Source organism: Corvus moneduloides, chromosome 4 (genome assembly GCF_009650955.1).
Source record: "Corvus moneduloides isolate bCorMon1 chromosome 4, bCorMon1.pri, whole genome shotgun sequence".
NCBI classification, from domain to species: domain Eukaryota; kingdom Metazoa; phylum Chordata; class Aves; order Passeriformes; family Corvidae; genus Corvus; species Corvus moneduloides.
In genome coordinates this window covers 26,892,647-26,910,705 of record NC_045479.1, presented here as the reverse complement: position 1 = coordinate 26,910,705, position 18,059 = coordinate 26,892,647, and the positions used below count along the sequence as shown (strand labels likewise).

Here is an 18,059-nt window from a genome sequence, read left to right as displayed (position 1 = left end):
GAAGCAAAACCTAACTGCTAGTCCATTGTCCTGCTGGAAAAGCCTTGAATTCAGTGCAGGGATGGAGGGGCTCTGCAACTATGCAGAATGTTGCAGAATGCAACATTCCCACAAGCTATGGTGAAAAGGTCTGTCCTTTTGGGTGTGAGTGCAAATCACATTGTCTTTTTAGTCCTCATCTATAGCACTTCCTGCCAGAATTATTATTCCATGAACATGAGCAATCTGGGCCATACAGAGGAATCCTGCTGAGGTCTCCCTGGTAACTTACCCAGTGGCACTGACAGGTGCCCATCTCTGCTGGCACATTCTCAGTAGACATCTTAGAATCATCATCTTTATGACTGTTGGCTCATAGTTCTTCTTTTTGTTCCCCATTTACTTCTAGCTTATGAGCTTTTAATTTACAGCAGGATTCTTACTGCTGATCCTGATGGCAGACCTTGCATTTGCCCTATTGCATATTATCCTGTTTCTGTTAATAAAGCTTTAAAGGTCATCCTTTTCCTCCTGTATGGGCTCTCAGATCTCCTTTTCACTGCTGTTGTTTTCTTGCTTTGTGTTATTGACAAAATTCCTCAACAAGTATTCCTTTTTAGAGCCAGTTATTAACAGAAGTAAAGTAAAACTTGTTGCAAGAGAAAGTCAATTGGCAATCTCTCATCATTTCTCCTTTCCACTGCTTAAGTTTTTGCCCCATTTGTCTGTTTCCCTACCATCTTTGCTGTTTTGGTTTTAATACCCATTTTCTCCTACTTAACTAAGAGTTTGCCAGATGGTACTGAGGCCAATGATTTTTCAGTATCTAGGCAGATGAGGGTGACCAGGTCATCAGAGCCCTGATTTCTTTCAGTGTTCAGCATGTCATAGGGCTGCAAACTTAGATGACCCTGAAGGGTGGCAGACAAGGGCAAGAAATGACCTCCTGTTTGCACTGCTTTTCAGAGGTGGTTCCTGATGCCTTGAGGCACAGGCCCTATGCCTTGAGGACAGCTCAAGATTGCTGTTCTCAGGCTCCAAGGACCAACAGCTGCTTGTACGAGGACACAAGTAACACACTACCTCACTGCCACAGATAAGTCTGAACTTTCCCCAAACTCAAAGAGCACTGTAGGAGCTAAAGATAAAACCCTTGGACAGGAGGTGCTCACTGTTCCCTGTCTGAACAGTGGTGGTTCTTCATCTCCATGGATCTGCTATCATTTTGGGCCAGAAGCCCAAAGCACAGTTCAGCAAGCATGTGTCCTGGGCTGCCCAGCACTGCTGTGGGTCTGGTGTGAACAGAAGGTGCACCTCAGGGATTTGGGTTTGTGTAAGCCAACTCTTTGCCTCATAGGGTATGTGACTTTTGGGGGTTTTGGAGCTGACACCTTTGTTGTGTGAGTTTTCTGTCTGATATTAGCCTGCCATTAAGAGGAGGGATCAGTTGTAAAAGCAGCATGAAATGAGATGGGAGAAGGGTCCTGTTCCCTGAGGAAGAACAAGTGCCCTGGCTAGCAGTGTAGCTTGAGATAGAGCCCAGCCAGAAAAGGAGGGGGTGAAAGAGGGGGGGTCTTGCAACAAAGAGGGAGACTGGAGCTTGTTCTCATATTTCTGTCCAGTCACTGCACCCAGGCACAGAAAGGCAACCTGGATGTGGCTGTGTCCCCACTAGTCCCTGGTGTGTGCTCTGTCTCTCTCCCTTTTGGCTCAGTTCTTTGATGTTGCTGGCTTGCTGGCTGTGGGCAGAAGGTGGTTCTGATGGTATCCTGGGGGTGGGAGAGGGGAGGAGTCACTGATCGATGCTAATAAATAAAAGGTCCCTCTTCTTCCGTCCAGGGTCCGAGACGCCAGGAGAGCTGCCCCCTGAGACAAGAGCCGCAGACTGGCAGGGAAGCGACAGCTTAGTGAGTATACAGGGACTGCCTTGCTTTTCCTGGACAGCTGCTTGTTATTATTGCCTTGCTGGTGCTTCACCACTATAAAATGTTAGGAGTGCTTGCTACAACATGTGTAACATTGTGATTTTCCACTCCAGCAGCCGACACATCAGGGCTGCTTTTCTGATGCCCCCTTTATTTGTTGGACCGCAGAGATTTCCCTGGCATTTGCAGAAGATTGGTCTTAGCTCCTTTCTGTATTTCTAACCAGTGGATGCTGCTAGAAAGCAGAGGGTTTGGGCTCACTGTGCTGCATGGTATGTTACCCCCAGGGCAGCCCACTGTTGTTGAGTAGGGGAGTAAAGTATGGAGTGCAGGGGGAGTAGAAAAGAGTACTTTTGCTAGAGGAAGCATTCCCCGAAAGAGGTTTGTTGTTACAGGGCTGTGTCACTGGCATGTTCATTCATTCCTTGAAAAATGTATTGCCTCTGTGGTTAAAAATGAAACATTTGGGTTAAAGTGGTGTTTGTGGCTGTTCTGTGGTTGATGGCAGGGTATGCTCCAGGCATTCTGGGATCAGAGTCATCTGAAATGGAAGCAGAGTCGTCCAGGGAGCAGAAAGTTCTGCCCTGAGGGAAGACAAATAAAGAGGGTTTGGCTGGAAAGCATGTTGGAGTTTCCCACTGGGCAGCCTCACTTTCATTCCAAAGTACACCCAGCATCTTCCTCTCTGTGCCCCACTGTTTTCCCACAGTTGCTGGTCTGTCCTCCAACTTCTCCCTCAAGTTTTTCTTCCTTAGCAGGTCCTGTACAAGACATTTGGGAAACCTATAAAATCCACATTCAACACGAAGTCCAAAACTATGAGTTCTAAGAAATTAAAAGGATCCCAGAGCAGAGAATTTCCTTAAAGAGACTGGAGTGGCAGGGCACAGAGGGGCAGCAGCAAAGTCTCAGTTCCCCTCTGACCTTGTGTCTATAGCAAACCTACAGCTTTTTCCCAAGTTTTCCTCCTCATTTCAGGCTAAGCACTAAGCAGGCAAGAAGTGGATGTGTATGGGGGGGGGTGATGGTGCAGGACTGAGCTGCTCTCCACAGTGGATGGGATAATGGGGAAGAAGAGCAATTCTTTCTCTTTGGTCTGAAGTTGAAGTCCCTACTCAGCTTTTCTCCCTGAGACAGGAGGCTTCAGGAAAGGGTCATGAGTTCGGCATTGAAAGGGTAAGTTGCAAAGCCCAGAGTGATCTTTTTCCACTGAATTTCACTCCTCACTGGTGAAGTGTTAGGCTCTGGCTATCTGTCCCTGTAGTTCTTGGCTGTGTTACCTTCAATGTGGCTTCATGGTTTGGCCTCTGAAGGTGACAGCAGCGACAACAGCATATTGGTTTGGGGAGAATGGTCTGCACCCAGAGTGCATTCACTTCACACCCTGTCAGTGAGAAATCCTGATACTGCATATACACATGGACAAAACGTGCAGTAATCACAGCTTGGATCAGACATAAGAATGGTTCCTGTGCCCTAGGTTCATCCCCAGGCAGCATGTGGTGTCCCAAGCCCATCACTGCCATTGTGGGAGGGGCTGGCAGGCAGTGGGAACCCACCCTGCCGTGCTACCTTGCCTCTAGCACACTCCTTCCTTTTCACCCAGCAGGGGTAGCCATCTCTGTAACTCCTCCTTCTTTCTTACACTGCTTTCTACTGTTCCAAGAGTTGGAGAGTGGAACACCCAATGTTTTGGATGTCTCTGCTGTCCATTATATTGGACCCAGTCAAACTCTTTTAGATGTTAAAAGGCAAGGTAATTCTCCCTGAGACTGCTGGCCTTGGAGGTTTGTCCCAGGTGAAAAGCCTTTCGTTGACATGTGACTTCGGTGCCCAGTGAGGCAAGGACTGCTAGTGCTACACCAGAGAGACATCAGTCCTGAGGGAAATGGTTACCTCTGACTTCACCAAGATGTTGTCCTTTGGGCTGCAAGAGGAATCTAGGGTCAGCACCACAATGAGAGGCTTCAAAGCTAGAGTTCTGGGTGCTGCTGTCATCTCAATGCAAAAATCATGATCCCACCAGCAGAAGGGATTCTTTCAGGTTGCTGCTTGTCACTCCTGAAGCAAAAAAATAGGAGATGAGAAGGGGCAGCAGGGTTGTATTTCTCCTCTGATAGCTGGCAGGCTATCATTGCAGCAAAGGCCAGCTGGGGAGAGGGGGACTGAGTGGGACAGGAATGTCTGAAGCCTCATTTTCCATGTCTCCATCGGCAAAGCTGACAGGACAGTTTGGGCTGGTTGTATCCAGACAGAGTATGATGAGATCAAAGAGAGCAGATCAGAGGAAAATTCAGAAAAACAAACATTTATATTTGGGATCAACACACACCTCTGCCTTTGGGTCCCTGGCAGCCCATGAAATTCCTTCCACTTGCATAGGCCAGCTTTTCTGAGTGTGGAGTGCTAGTGACATGTTTGCCTCTGGATTATGTCCCCCAGCACTGAACTGTGAGAGGAAGGGGGCATGCCCCTTCCTTCCCAAAACCCAATTCAGTCTGCTAATAGAGGTTGTTTTGTAACAGCTCCAAGAAGAATGTGTACCAGCTAGCTGTCACCTTGCCAAGGCTCTTTCATGGGCTCCCTCCTAGCTCTGTTTTCATAATAAACATTCCACCGCTAATTTTGCAGTCAGCCCAGGATCTCCAGCTACCCTCAGTGGGAAGAGAGTAAAACACAGTGAGGAAGACAGAGTGAGAGATTCCTTCCTGCACTGGCACAATGCGCACTCTCATCGTCCTTACGCTCCTGGCTGTCTTGGTGATGGCTGCCACTTGCTATGGTAGGTGACATTTATTGCTGGGTAGAATGAAAACTTCGCAGACATTTATGGGTCTGTTCAGATGTTTGTTGCTTAACTTTGTGTCTTCTTTCCCCTTAACTTGATCTCTTGCCTGTTTTCCTGCCTTTGTGCTAGATCCTCCTAGCCCTTATCCAGAGCTGTTATCTTCAGCCATTGGGATTCACAGTCCAGGATGCTTCAACCCCTTCATCTCTGTTCCAGCTCACCTCACCTCACAGACTGCTCCTCTTTTTGTGCCTTTGTTGTCTGGACTATGATAAGAGTGCTAATTCTTAATTATTCCTTGCTAATTGGAAGATTTCCCTTTTTCCTTTTGTAATATCATCCCCTTTTTCCTGTGAGGCACACAGTTCCATATTGGTGGCATTAGGATGCTGCTTCATGGAAGAGTCAAGTGCATTTCACTGTGCTAATCCATTCCCTAAGAGCACATGCAAGCTTTGAAGGTAAGTAGGTATCATATCCACTGTAGTGTCAGGAACAGAAGGTGAAGAACTATTCTAGAGAATCAGGCTGGATGACCAAGCATGAGTCTGGAAGTACTGACTAAAACACCAGGTAGTTCTGTATTAAATTCCTGAGCAATTTAAACTCCTCATATAAATTCTAGGTCACACCACTGATTCCTTTGTCTTCCTTTTAAACATATGCCTTGAAACCTGGCTTCTCTGATTTCCATGTGTGTTCTAGCTATCTGTTGTGTAGGAAAGACTGAATCCCATCAATACAGCATCATACTACATGTTTCATTCTTTCTTTCCACAGAGTCCCGTGAGAGCATGGAGTCCGATGAGTATCTCTGTAAGAGACTGCTTTACTATTTTATTGAATTTGAAGAGTGCTACAGACATGTCCAAGATCATTTCCTCATACTCCTACTGTAGGGATTAAATAGGTAGAGCCACCCAGCCCAAGGAAATTGACTTTATTGGGTGATGGAGTTTCAGGATGAAAAGGGAGAGAGCTAAAAGAAAGAAAACTTCACATGTTTCAGCACAAGCTCATACACCATTTTGCATAGAATATAATGAGAATTGCAAAACAAAATTTGAGAACAGTGCTCAGGTCTCTGTTACACATACCAAAACCAGGTTAACTGACACTAGAAAAGGACACTGCTCAAAAAACTCTGGGATGAGCATAGAAAGAGGTACTGTAGAAGCCACTTACACAATTATTCTCCCCGAAGAACAAGGAGAGCCTTACTCTAAGCACCTTGGAAGCAGGCAGGGTGTGTGAGTAGAAGGGATCCTTTGGCTGGAAGAGGGAGAAAAAGTGTCACAGGAAAAGCATGAAAAGGGTGGAAAGTCTTGTATTGGAACAAGCAATATCCTGGAGAGGTTAGAGAACAGATGAACCAAAACTTAAAAGAAATTAGGACATCTGGAAGAAGAATTTCACAAAGCAGAGAGTCAGCAACACAAAGGCACATGTGGGAGCCAATATCAATGACATCCACAGACTCCTGAACTCTGCAACGGGACTGTGATGTTTCTCAAAAAGGTCAGAAGGGGCTTTCAGGCCCCTCAGTCCAAAACTGCCACAAAGACTTCTCAATCACTGTCTAACCTTGGAGGCAGAGAGACTTACTCAGGCCTTTTCTGTGTGTAATTTCACAATTCTTGTAGTTCTTCTGAGCGTGCAGCTTGTAGTTCTTCATGGTCTGTGCAGCTTGGTGCCTACCTCTTCTGGGCCAAGCTCCACTCACTCAGAGGGGCTGTGGCAGCAAAATCACAGTAGCATTCCCCTGGGTGATTTGAGTAACAGCAGAACAAGAGCAGCATGTGCACTTCTGTACAGGCTGCACCAGCCACTGAGAGAGCCTGAGCATGAACCAGCGGGGGGGGGCAGGAGGGGATATTGAAAGGTCCTGGATTTCACTGTACATGGGAGGGCAGACAAGGAGGCTGTTATAAAGGAGGACGATAGCTTTTGTTGAAATCTGGCATTGAAAAAGTGCCATTCTGAATAACCCCTTGCCTTCTCAGATCCCTTCCTCAACAGGCGAAGGGCCAGTGACTTCATACAGGCTGACACGAGACTAAGAGCCGTCACTCAGGAGAGGTATGTCATGGCCTCAGGACACTGAGGTCGAGAGTGGGAACAGGTTCCTCCTTGCCAAGCACAGGCTGGTACCAGGGGTGGCAGCCAGGGTGACTTGTGAGAAGCCTCAGCCCCTCTCTCAATGTGAGGTACCATTTAAGTCCCCAATCCCAGGAAAAGCAAGAATTCAGATAACAGAGAGTGGGTCCTTTGATTTGAGGACATGTCATATGCTGAGAAGACTGATGAATTGTTCTGAAGGAAGCACCAACAGAAGGAGAGAGAATGAGTGTGGGGTGGTCCACAAGAAAGCTCAGTTTGAGATCTTATTCTAGTCCTCAAATCTCATGCAGAACTTGCATGACCTTTTCTAAATCAAAGGGTCATCTGAGGGCCTCATTGCTTCATTTATAAAACACAGATATAACAAATTTCATGCCTTATTCAAGGCTCGTGAAAATAAAGACTGAAGCACAGAAATAGCAAGGCATAAGGCAAACCTTCTCCTCAGAACCAGGTGACCCCTTTGCAGAATATTTCAGGTCTTTGTCCCGTGTGTGTTTGGGAAAGAGCAGAAGAGCTGAAGAGAGCAGGCTGGGGGAGGCTGCAACGGGAGGACCCTTCCTCAAGTTCAGGCAGGAGCCATTCCCCTCTCCCCACCACCTTACTTAGCCCCAAAATAAAAGGTTGCCTGAGGAGGCAAAACATTCCTGCTGTAGTCATGTCACTCCCTGGGTGTGGTTAACACAGAAGCTGGCGCTCTAAGAACTTTGTCGCTGGATGATGGGCTCTGGTGGTGGATCCTTATCTCAGTGGGAAGTTTCTGGACAGGAAAGGGCTGTAGGTGGATATTTAAGATGACAGCACTTACCCCTCTTCTCTCCTACCTTTACAGGATCAGGGAGCGTAGTAAGGCACACCAGGAGCATCAGAGGGAGCTCTGCGAGGACTACTACCCTTGTGAAATGTACGCTTTTCGCCACGGCTACCCGGCTGCTTACAAGCACTATTTTGGAAGGAGGAGGACTAAGTAAAGGATGACCCGTCCCCACCCTGGGGCCTGGAGTCCAGGGTATCCTCCCCAAAAATGCAATGGCTCTGAAAAATACTCAGTTGCTTGTGTCCCTATATGTTATCCTGCCTGCTGCTTCTCTCCCATGTAGCCATGGATTCCTGCACTGTGTTAATTAGCTCTGAGCTGATGTAGCAGAGATCACAGAGAGGTCAGGATGTGGGTGTTCACTACAAAATAAATTGCTGGTTTGATACTATCTTCTCATGAGTCACAGTACTTTGGAAGGGGGTATGCAATTTTCCATGAAGAAACTGAATTTTTTTATCACAGATTCTGGTGCAGATTATGGGAGAAAAAGTTATTACCTTGCAAGCATATGGTTCGGGAAGAATCTATAATGGTTTTGTTCCAGGTTCTACTAGTGGCTTCTTTCAGAGGTCACTGGCCAATTTCAACTCCCAGTCTTAAGACATCTAAAAATGGTGGGATGTTCAGAATGCAGATGCACTTTTTGAAAATCAAATCTTTCCTCAGCTGGGGAAACTAAATCCAGAAGGCACCTATTTAATCTTAAAACAAAATTAGGGTGAGAGTTGGTGAAAGAAAATCCTGTAAATTGCCTCTTGTTTATCCAGCTACCATCAGGTCCTGATGCTAGGTGCTCCTTTAGAAAGGAGTGTGTGGTCCGGACTTAACTTGTATTTCCTTTTGCAATCCCCTTTCGAAACCTTTCCACTTAAAACTACTCTGGTAGCACTTGAAAGCTGCAGAAACCAAAGCTGGAGAGGGGCTCCTGGTGGTAAATAAACAGATAAAGCAATCCAATGCTTGGGGTCAGGCCCAACTTTGTTCACATAGAACAATTTCATTTTACTGTTCTCAAATCATTTGAAGCCAAGATGTGGCTTGACCCTGTGCACAGGTTACTGAGCACCTCCCAGTCCTCTGAGGAGTGAGCATGGCTGCATTCTGGTTGTCACCATCACCAGGGCCTGTCCCCAGGCCAAAAGGCACCAGTGCTGACATGTCCAAGAATTCAATGCTGCTCTGGGCTTAACAGCAGCCACAGGAGCTGGGACACTCCTTGGTGCAATTTGTGTAGGAGACATAACATCCAGCTAAGCTCGACACAGATGGTTTCGACATTCACCTCTCCAGGCTTACACAGGCACCTGCAAATTATAGAAGTGGGAAAGATTCATGGCATGCAATCAAAGTCTATGATGTATGAAGTATCAAATTGTTGACTAATCTGTGAAATTAAGCCTGGAGCCAAAATTACCTGGCCCATTAGAAACATGCATCTTCTTCCAAAGGGTGCTTCAAGTCTTTGCCAGCTTTGAAACTGAATTTTGGAAAGAAATGTGATTTATTTATTGAAAACACTTCTGATAGGAAACTCTACCCTGACAGTTGCTAAAGTTTTGTCCAGGGGAGAGAAATGATTTTAAGGAAAAAACCTGTATGGATTAGGTATATTCACACACTTGTTCTCTGTATTCTCAAGTAGGTAAATCTTGTGATCACCAACCAGAGCAAGCTCACATATGCTAGAATCAACAAGTCAGCAGTGTCTGGGTTTGACTTGACACTGTGACACCACCAAAACAGAAGGCACAAGGTCTAGTGCTGTCTGAGTCTGTGTCCAGAAATATCTAGTGATCCCAATCCCCAGTTAACCAGTATAAATAATGAATAATACCAGAGATTTCTGTGGGATTTCATTAGTGGGAGCAACAACCAAACAGATTTAAGAGACTACATGCTGGTTAGAAAGCTTGGGAAAAGATGGGAGGATAAATAAAGCCGTTTTCATTACTAGAATTGTATATTTATATATTTATATTATTTCAAGTATTCATCTGGAAGCATAACTTTCCTAGAATACTTATTATTTTTAGATGTTTGTTTACTTTTAAACTGTTGCTCTTTTGCTGGAATAATATGTATACAAAACCTTTTGCTGGATATCATTAGTATATATATTCAGCTTTCCTGGACTGTAGAAAAGTTAACAGGGACAAAAGTTGGGGTTTATTTTAATCCTCTAAGCTAAATTCTCTAAGATAAAAGACAGTGTTTCTAAGAATTGGCAAAGTCCCTAATGGCTCTGATTTTCCTTGGGAGCCTCCTAAACTTTACTTCTGTAACCTTTGGACATGTCTGCCTTTGCACATGGGTCTGAGGAGGACTGGATATGAGGTGGAGGAAGATTATGTTTCCACTACCAGAAAGAAGAAGCACATATGATTTAAAAAAACCCCAAACTTGCCAAACTTGGCCACATGGTCTGTTCAGCCTGGAGCAGACCTCATTGCAGTGTACAATATCCTCCTAAGGGGCAGTGGAGGGGCAGCACCGATCTCTGCTCTCTGGTGACCAGTGACAGCACCAAGGGAACAGCTGGAACTGTATCAGGGGAGGTTTAGGTTGAATATCAGGAAAAGGTTTTTCACCCAGAGGGTGTCTGGGCACTGGAACAGCATCCCCAGGGCAGTGGTCGCAGCACCAGCTGGACAGAGCTCAGGGAGCATTTGGGCAATGCTCTCAGGCGCAGGGTGTGACTCTTGGGGATGGCCCTGTGCAGGCCAGGAGTTGGACTTGATGATCCTTGTGGGTCCCTTCCCACTCAGCTTATTCTGTGATTCTGTGGCTCCTATGCTGTTTGTGGGATGTGGCTTTGGTAACTTGGATAGGGGGTTTGGGGATTGTGGGGTTATTGATACACAGCCCATGCAAGGCTCTTGTAGTACCAAGTAACTTTAGACACTCGGATCCTGAAGAATAAAACACTTTTGGAGTCTAAATTTTTATTTGACTTTTAGACAAGAGAAGCCAAAATAAAGCTTCTAAATTATGAAGATTTCCAGGAGGAAAATACAAAGATCTTACCTCAAACTAACTTTCAAAGTTCCTAAAAGTATAAAAATCTCATCTCTCCAAAGTGATTTGGGTGAAACTGTGAAACTGTCTGAAAAACTACTGTTTTTCCTATGCAAACTGATTTACAGGTTTCCTTACCCTCAGGGTAATGGTTGAAGGTGGGGTGGAGGAAAAGGTCACCATTGGGTTCAGTCTCATTTGACAGACTCCACATGAGACAGCCCCATCACATGAAAAGAGCTGCTCAACTTCAGGGTGTGCTGGTCTCTCCCCTGGCTTTCCAGCATGACTGAATGACTTTCAAGTCTGTAAGAAAAATTATTTTAAAATCTGGTTGTTTTTCTTCAACAGCCCCATTCAAAACCTCAGATAAAATCTTCTGGAAATGCCCTGGGTCATGAGATGGATGCCAAAATGACAGCCAGGTCCCGGCATCTCCTGGCCAAAAGACGGGCTTTGTTTTGGAGCACAGATACAGGAACACAAGCCAGATTACTCACCTCTCCAAGAAATCACAGGCTATAAACCGCTGCCCAAAAGCAAGCTCCGGAGAACTTCAGTAGCCTCCAGGAAAGCTCTGAGGTTAGGGGGACTAGCGCAGCCAAAGAAGACATGAGGAGTCTGCTGGCACTGCTGATCGTGACTCTGGCCCTGGCAGCACTCTGCTGTTGTGAGAAAGGTAAGGGGACATCTTCCCAGGAAGGCTCTAGAGCACTGCTGAACCCTGCAGCTTGCTGCCAGCCTCCCTCCAGTCTGGGAGAGACACAGAGCTTTGGGGGGAGGAGATGCACCACCAGTCATTGCACAACTTCAGATCTCTGTTGGAGAGAGAGTCACGGGTGAGAGAGGGCTTGGGAACAGAGACCCCCATCTTTTGCTGGGCATTTTCTTCTGCTGGTCAACACCCACTCACCCCCACCTCAGTTGCATATTGAATTGCAGCAGAGAATTTGAACATTTTAATATGCTTAAGAATTAAACTGGTTTATAATTTAGTCTCTCTCTAAATGGTGGGTGTTAATAAAACCGTTTTGGTAGAAACAGACCTTCTGTGTAAGTGGGGGGAGCTGGATCTGGTGGATCAAGTCAGTGGTGGGATTCAGTTACAGAGGAAGATGACTCACAACCATAGAACGACTCACAACCAGACTCCTTTCTGTCTGTCTGTCTTCCAGATTCCAAAGAACCCTCAGGATCTCCCAGTGCTGACAGTGAGTATATCATTCTGACTGATGCTCAGCTCCATTCTCCTGCATCTGCCTTCTTTCTTCCCTTTGATAGGTTCAAGGGCTGAACAAGACCTATGCTGAGTCCCTCTCTTTTTGCTCTTCCCTTTTTGCTCCCTAAGTTTGCAGTCCCTGTGGTGCAGGAGCATGTGCAGCAAACAGAGCCCTTCTTGTGTGAGCAGGTGACACGAGAGCAGTCAGTGTCCCTGCACCTGCAAGGTTAGCATTGCTCCGGGTGTGCTGGTGCCACAGCCTGCATCTCCAAAACCCTCGAGCAGTGCCCTGGAAAGACATGGGTGATGCAGGTTGCTAGCAGCTGGATGCATCTGCCTTCTGTGAAACAGGGTTGTGTTGGTGGAGCAACACGGCCAGCCTCCCTGCTCTGACCTGGCTTCAGAGACCTGCCCAGAGTGACTGCTGCATCCCCAGGTGTTAAGAGAGCTGCCCACATCAATGGGTTGTGACATCCCTGCCAAACCCTGCAACATGGAAAGCCTAAAAGAAAGGGGCTGCCTTAGCTGCTCCTGAGGGCTGCAGTTCCTCTTGTCAGGTCACCTGAGATGTGGGGATTTGCACACCTTGGGTTGTTCACAGCTTTTGCAGCAAGCTGATCCTGGCAGAAATCTGTATGGAAAATCCTTTTTGTTCTCTCCTGTCTCTCCTTTCTCCCACTTTAAAGGATAACATTGGTGCTGAGAATCATGAAAGCTAGTATTTTTCCAGTGAGCCAATACAAACACAGATTGGGAAAGAGAAAAAAAAAGATGTAAAGACTATTCAGGGAAAGGTGGTAGTTTCTGACAACTCATTAACTGGAAGTTTCTGTGTAGTCAGTATTTTGATCCAGAATAAACCTCAGTTTGCTAGAGAGGAGATACAGCTCACTTCCAAAGAGAAATACAGCCAAACATTCCGTGATAATGAGGGAAGGAACAAACCCCACCATCTCCCCACAGGCAGAGGTCTTAGAACCTTCTTTTCCCCCAGAGACAGCAGCAGCTTGCCAGTTTCCACGCTGAAATGTGTATTGGTGTGCAGCTGCCTGTGTTGCTGCTGTGCTGGCACCTGTGCACACCTCTGCTGTTGTGAGACCATCCCAAGGAGCGAGGCTGTGCTGTGCTGAGCCCTGGCTCGGGCTGGGGAGAGAAGTGGCTCTACCTGGTGTTTGTGGGGTGCTTCAGAGTACCACAGTGTTTGCACAACCACAAATCAAGGGAGCACAGAAGCAACTGTGCAGGCACAATGTGCTAGTGCAGAGCAGGGGCAAATGCTGTCATGGCTGAAAAACCTCTCGTATTCTCCAGGTCCCGAGTACTGCGATCTTTGCACATCCTGGGTGTATTTCTCACTGGGTGATGTTTACTGTAGCTATTTTATACTCTTCCCCTTTCACAGAACTCTGTACATGTGAGCACTGGCATTTCTGTGTGCTGCCTGTTGCTCATGGCTCATTGGAGGTGTTTTAAGGTCTTCTGGTCGGTATCCCACATCACTCTCAGTCTGAGTCAAGATATAGAAAGGAAGCCAAGACTCTAAAATTAAGTAGGCCAGGGAGAGAGGGTGTCAATCTCCTAATTTTCTTCTTATTCATATTTTATGCCTTCTGCACATTTGCTGCAGACTCAGATTATGCTGTGTGATAAGGAAATTGAGTTTATGACAGAAAAAGCCCTTGGTTCATGGAGATGTGAAGTGGGAAGGGAGCATTGAGTGGACAGTGGGATGGGGAGAGATAAACAGACCATCAGCATGGTTTGTGGCAGTCATGTGCTTGTGAAGAGAGTAGATTTTGATATTCAGAGGTTAGACTAGTCTCTGTGCTTCAGCGCTGCATCTCCAACATGCTGTGTTCTCTCCTGGCAGGCATCAAGATTAAGAAAGAAGTTGCCAATGCCTTTGTGAAGAGGAATAAAAGATCCAGCCCATATGAATGGTAACAACTCAGAAGCTGGGCTGAGAGCTGGACTCTGGACTTGTTCTGAAGAGGGGGTGGGAAGGCAGTAGGGCATGACAAGGCATTATTTTCCTGTACAGCTATGTCATTACCTTCATGTACTGAAGGAAAAAGGCTGTAGGAGACAGTGATGGAAAAATGGTTCTGTTTTCATTAAAACCCTTTTGAAGTCTCATAGCTGAACTCCAGTATTCCTCCCAGGGGGAAAGACAGCACTAACTGTGGGCTAGCCATGGGCACAGCAGGATACAAGTTAGAAGCTGCTCCAACCTACAGGGTCATCAGAACCAATTTCCAGGATAATGAGAATCACAGAGCCTTGGTCATTGCCTCTGGTTCCCCACAAAGGAAGCACAGCTTTGTTGCGGGAACAAGGCTAGATAAGATTGGCTGTTCTTTCTGAAACTTAGAACATACATTCACATGTGCAGAAAGCAGACACAAAGATTGGGAGAAATCCTAGCTATTTGAGAAATTTGAGATAATGCAAGAATGTTCTTCACGTATTTCCTGGAAGAGGTTGTTAAGCTACTCTTTCCAATACAGAAATAAAGTAAAAATTCATGAGATACTGGCGGGATTCCTGCGGTGGTGTGTGTAGTCTTCAGGAAAGATTAACAAAACCTAGAAGAGGAGCTGAGAAGGACATCCAAAGTGTACAGCTGAGACTAAAAAAATTGGGCTTTCTTAGCCTGGCAAAAAAGAAAAGAAAAAGAAGTTACATGGGGATAGTGTTCCTATCTACAACAGAAGTGAGGATAATTAGAGAAAAGTGTTTAAGCTAAAGAAAAAGAATGGCTAGTGGGAAGGTGAGTAGAAATTGGGCAAAAATAAAGGTAAGCAGGAAATAATAAAATAAATATATAATAAAATAGATAACAACAAAAAAATAATCCTGGGTAGTTGGGGAACAAGATTGAAGACAAAAAACCCCCAAATACTTACAGCTTCTGTGGTATCCTTTGCTGAGAAAACCTCAAGAGCAATTTATTTAACTTGGGTTCAATACCATATTTCCCAGCATTGACCAAGTAGCCTATCCCTGTGTAAGTAGATGTTAACTCAGTATGACCAGTCCTCTGTTGGGTCACACTGGAGAATCACTTCTTTCATGTCAGTGTCAGGTGAGGGAGCTGTCTCCAACTGCATTGGCTGAATCTGCAGAATTGCATCTCTGTCTATTCCAGGTACTTTGAGAGTTACAGACGACCGATGGAGCAGATGCATGAGCGCTGTGAAAACTATCCCCCCTGTGACTATCTCTCTGACCAAATAGGATTTGCCTTGGCCTACAACCGCTTCTTTGGGAGATACTGAGGATGGGAAGGTCTCTTCACTTGTTTGGCTTGGAACATTCCGAATCCCACAGGAGAAAGAAGGCTGTGGCTGGGAAGGAGGGAAGGAAAGCATCTAGACTGGCATCTTCTGCCATTGTCTCCCTAACCAGCTGGAACACCAAGGCAGGAATTACTCCTCTTGTTGAGCTTCCATTAACTTTCTTCCTTTCATCAATAAAGTCTCTCTTCAGACATCTTTTGTGGTATTTTGAGCTTCACCAGAAGACTCTTAACTTCCTTCCACCTGAATCCCCAGCACAGAATAGGCGAAAAATGGTGATTAGTTTCAAAGAAAACACTGCATGCCTTAGAAACACCATTATATCTCTTATCCTCTTCTGCAAAATGCAGGAGGATTATGGAAGAAGAATGTCACGATGTGTGTAAATGTGATGGATCTAATCCTGGGATGCTCATTGGGAAGAAGGAAGAACACCTGTCTCCTGTTCCAATTAGTGGGAAAGTTCAGTATTTTCACGTGGTATGATCACATTAAATACACATCACAGTAGGATCGTTTTGTAAAGATAGAAGCGTGCGAATACTCTTGCATAGACAGCAATCAAGTTCTGGTATGCTGTTCTGATTATTCTGTCACAAAATTTGCCTGTATAGCAACAACAAATAAATCCCAAAAGGTGCATTTAAGGAGTCCTTCTAGATGAGCTCTTGCTTTTGTGTGCTGCTTTTAGTGACTGTAAAAAATGACTTTGAATTCTCTTGGTTATTTGGGATTTTTTTACAATCAGTTTCTGGTGAAACTGAAAATGCCCATCAGAACAAAAAAAATAACCTCCTCCACTGCCTTTGCATTTATCCTTGAAACTAGAAGTGTCTTAACAGCTTAAAAAAAAGAAGAAGAAGAAGAAACGAAAGTTATAAACATTATGAAAAAAACAAAATGAAAATTGCTTCAAGGATGGATTGAAGTTGGGGCAGTGTTTCGTTTATTCAAGACAACTTGTAGCTAAATATATATATACACAAAGTATGTGTATTTTTATGTACACATATTGTCTTCCCTCTGCACTACTTCATTCTGTCCTCTGGTATTAATATTATACCTTAGCAACTTTCTGCATAACCTTCCTTAATATACTCTGTCAGCTTTCCTTCCCTGAGAGGCGGATGGCAGATCACACTTCCAAGGACAAGGACTGCTGATGCTCAGGGAACTGACAGAGACCAAATCTCTCTGGTTACATGTAAGGTAGTGCAACCATCCTCAGCTGCTAATTCTAATAAATACTGCTTAAGTAAAGCAAGTTGGTGTGCTGCTTCTTTCTGTTCCTCTGTACAACTTTTACCTGTGGTAAAAGAGGTGTCTGAAAGACACAGTCTGCTTTTGTGATCCCTGAGGAGCAGGAACCCAGTGCATGAGGCTTCTTTCTCCCCTCAAATGCCCCATCTTGAATCCAAAATGACGACATTGAAATTTAGGTCATAGTTCCAGCACTCTGTGACACTGAGGGAGAGGAGGGCCAGGCTTTAGCTGACCCACCATCTACCCAGATCAGCGTTTCTCTGAAAAGCCTTGTCCTGAAGTAAGGACGCAGGATAAGTCCACAGAGATGGCTGCCAGTGTGAGCCTTGTTTGGCAAGCTGCTATGACTTGCACTGGCTATGCTGATCCTGGCCAAGGAGAAGACACTTCGTAAATATCTCTGTATGTCTTGGTCAAGCACTTGTGACTGGTTCCTCTATTGACATAAACTAATGGGCCTTTACTGCTCACAGTAAAACTCTCCTCTGAACACCATCTAGTAAAAATTAACAGAGTGCTTTATTGAAAAGAGTGAAATTTTTTCCTGGAAAAATACTAGAGATTAGTGGAATCCTAATATCTACTGTACTAATAAAATAGGGATTTTGTTGTTGTGTATGGTCTTGTTAACACAAAAACGTTCTTGTGTATATTTGCCTTTTTTGGTTAGTTTTATATTTTTCTCTCCCTTTCAGTAAATATTTTTTTCAGGCAAGTTGCGCCTGGAGGCCTCCATTATGTCATCTGCTCTGTGTCATCAGATCTCTTCATGGGCTGAAGTCATTGCGACCTTTGGGTATCTGAGCGCTCAGATCACGTTACAGATTTACTGCTGAAATGGAGGAATTCGATTTTTGCTTGGTTAATGAATCTCTAAGCACCGCCACAAATCCTCTGCTGCCATCTTACGGCCGTTGTGTTTATTGTAGTTATAATACTCCGCGTTGCTCCTGAAGCGTTCGAAAACGCAAATTCAGTGGCCTTTCTTCCTGGTTCCCTTCATACTAAACATTCACTAACAGGCCAGAGATGAAAACCAGGGACATAATTTGCAAACTGATTATACGCAGCTGAATTGACATTTTAGTGGGGGTGTTTATCATGACTGCCAAGCTCCCACGGGAGCCTGTCTCAGTTTAGGTCTGTTTTATCTCTACACAAACAGACATGGAGAAGCCTCTGAATAAATTCGTGAGCCCTCCTGTGGACTCACTTCTAGCAGTCAAGCAACCACTTTCTGAAATACAGCCCAAGATAACAGAGAAATTCCAGGAAGGAGAAGTAGGTAGTCTGCATCCATCACTTTCTCTCACACCTCATGGCATCATCCCATGTCACCAGGGGCTGCAGATACTGTCAGCAGCAGCAACTGCTTTGAAAGCAGCCCAGTATGTCACCTCCCACCTATCTCAGCAATATTTTGCAAATTCTCTGTCCACAGAATCCAAGCAGCTTCACAAACATCTCTTATCTCAGGGAACCACTCCATGTCTGGGGGTGCCTCCCTCACCCAGCCTATCACCATCAGGCCATGGAAAATGGGCTTCACTTTTCTGTAGTCAGAACCAAAGCCTTGACAGCTCTTGGCTCTTTTTCCATACAGAAGAATTACCAGAGGTCATGGGGCTCC

General features: G+C 45.3%; 2 protein-coding genes across 2 annotated transcripts; both read left to right on the top strand.

The window, feature by feature from the left end:
- Positions 1-1,812: 1,812 nt before the first annotated feature.
- On the top strand, positions 1,813-8,021 carry MGP (matrix Gla protein). Its single transcript, XM_032107271.1, has 5 exons — positions 1,813-1,886; positions 4,536-4,686; positions 5,473-5,508; positions 6,696-6,771; positions 7,646-8,021. Exons 2-5 carry the CDS (start codon positions 4,626-4,628, stop codon positions 7,782-7,784), a joined length of 312 nt encoding a protein of 103 aa, XP_031963162.1. The 5' UTR covers positions 1,813-1,886; positions 4,536-4,625; the 3' UTR covers positions 7,785-8,021.
- A 3,096-nt stretch (positions 8,022-11,117) lies between these two features.
- LOC116443234 (osteocalcin-like) lies at positions 11,118-16,426 on the top strand. The gene is made up of 4 exons (XM_032107272.1): positions 11,118-11,327; positions 11,824-11,859; positions 13,738-13,807; positions 15,016-16,426. Exons 1-4 carry the CDS (start codon positions 11,261-11,263, stop codon positions 15,143-15,145), a joined length of 303 nt encoding a protein of 100 aa, XP_031963163.1. The 5' UTR covers positions 11,118-11,260; the 3' UTR covers positions 15,146-16,426.
- Positions 16,427-18,059: the final 1,633 nt, after the last annotated feature.

Bases quoted from the DNA above. Each gene is read 5' to 3' on its own strand.
- MGP (XM_032107271.1), top strand. From the start codon at position 4,626: ATGCGCACTCTCATCGTCCTTACGCTCCTGGCTGTCTTGGTGATGGCT. The intron at 5,509-6,695 runs GTAAGAGACTGC...TTGCCTTCTCAG, and splicing joins GGAGTCCGATGAGTATCTCT to ATCCCTTCCTCAACAGGCGA. The intron at 6,772-7,645 runs GTATGTCATGGC...CTACCTTTACAG, and splicing joins AGAGCCGTCACTCAGGAGAG to GATCAGGGAGCGTAGTAAGG.
- LOC116443234 (XM_032107272.1), top strand. From the start codon at position 11,261: ATGAGGAGTCTGCTGGCACTGCTGATCGTGACTCTGGCCCTGGCAGCA. The intron at 11,328-11,823 runs GTAAGGGGACAT...TCTGTCTTCCAG, and splicing joins ACTCTGCTGTTGTGAGAAAG to ATTCCAAAGAACCCTCAGGA. The intron at 13,808-15,015 runs GTAACAACTCAG...TGTCTATTCCAG, and splicing joins AGATCCAGCCCATATGAATG to GTACTTTGAGAGTTACAGAC.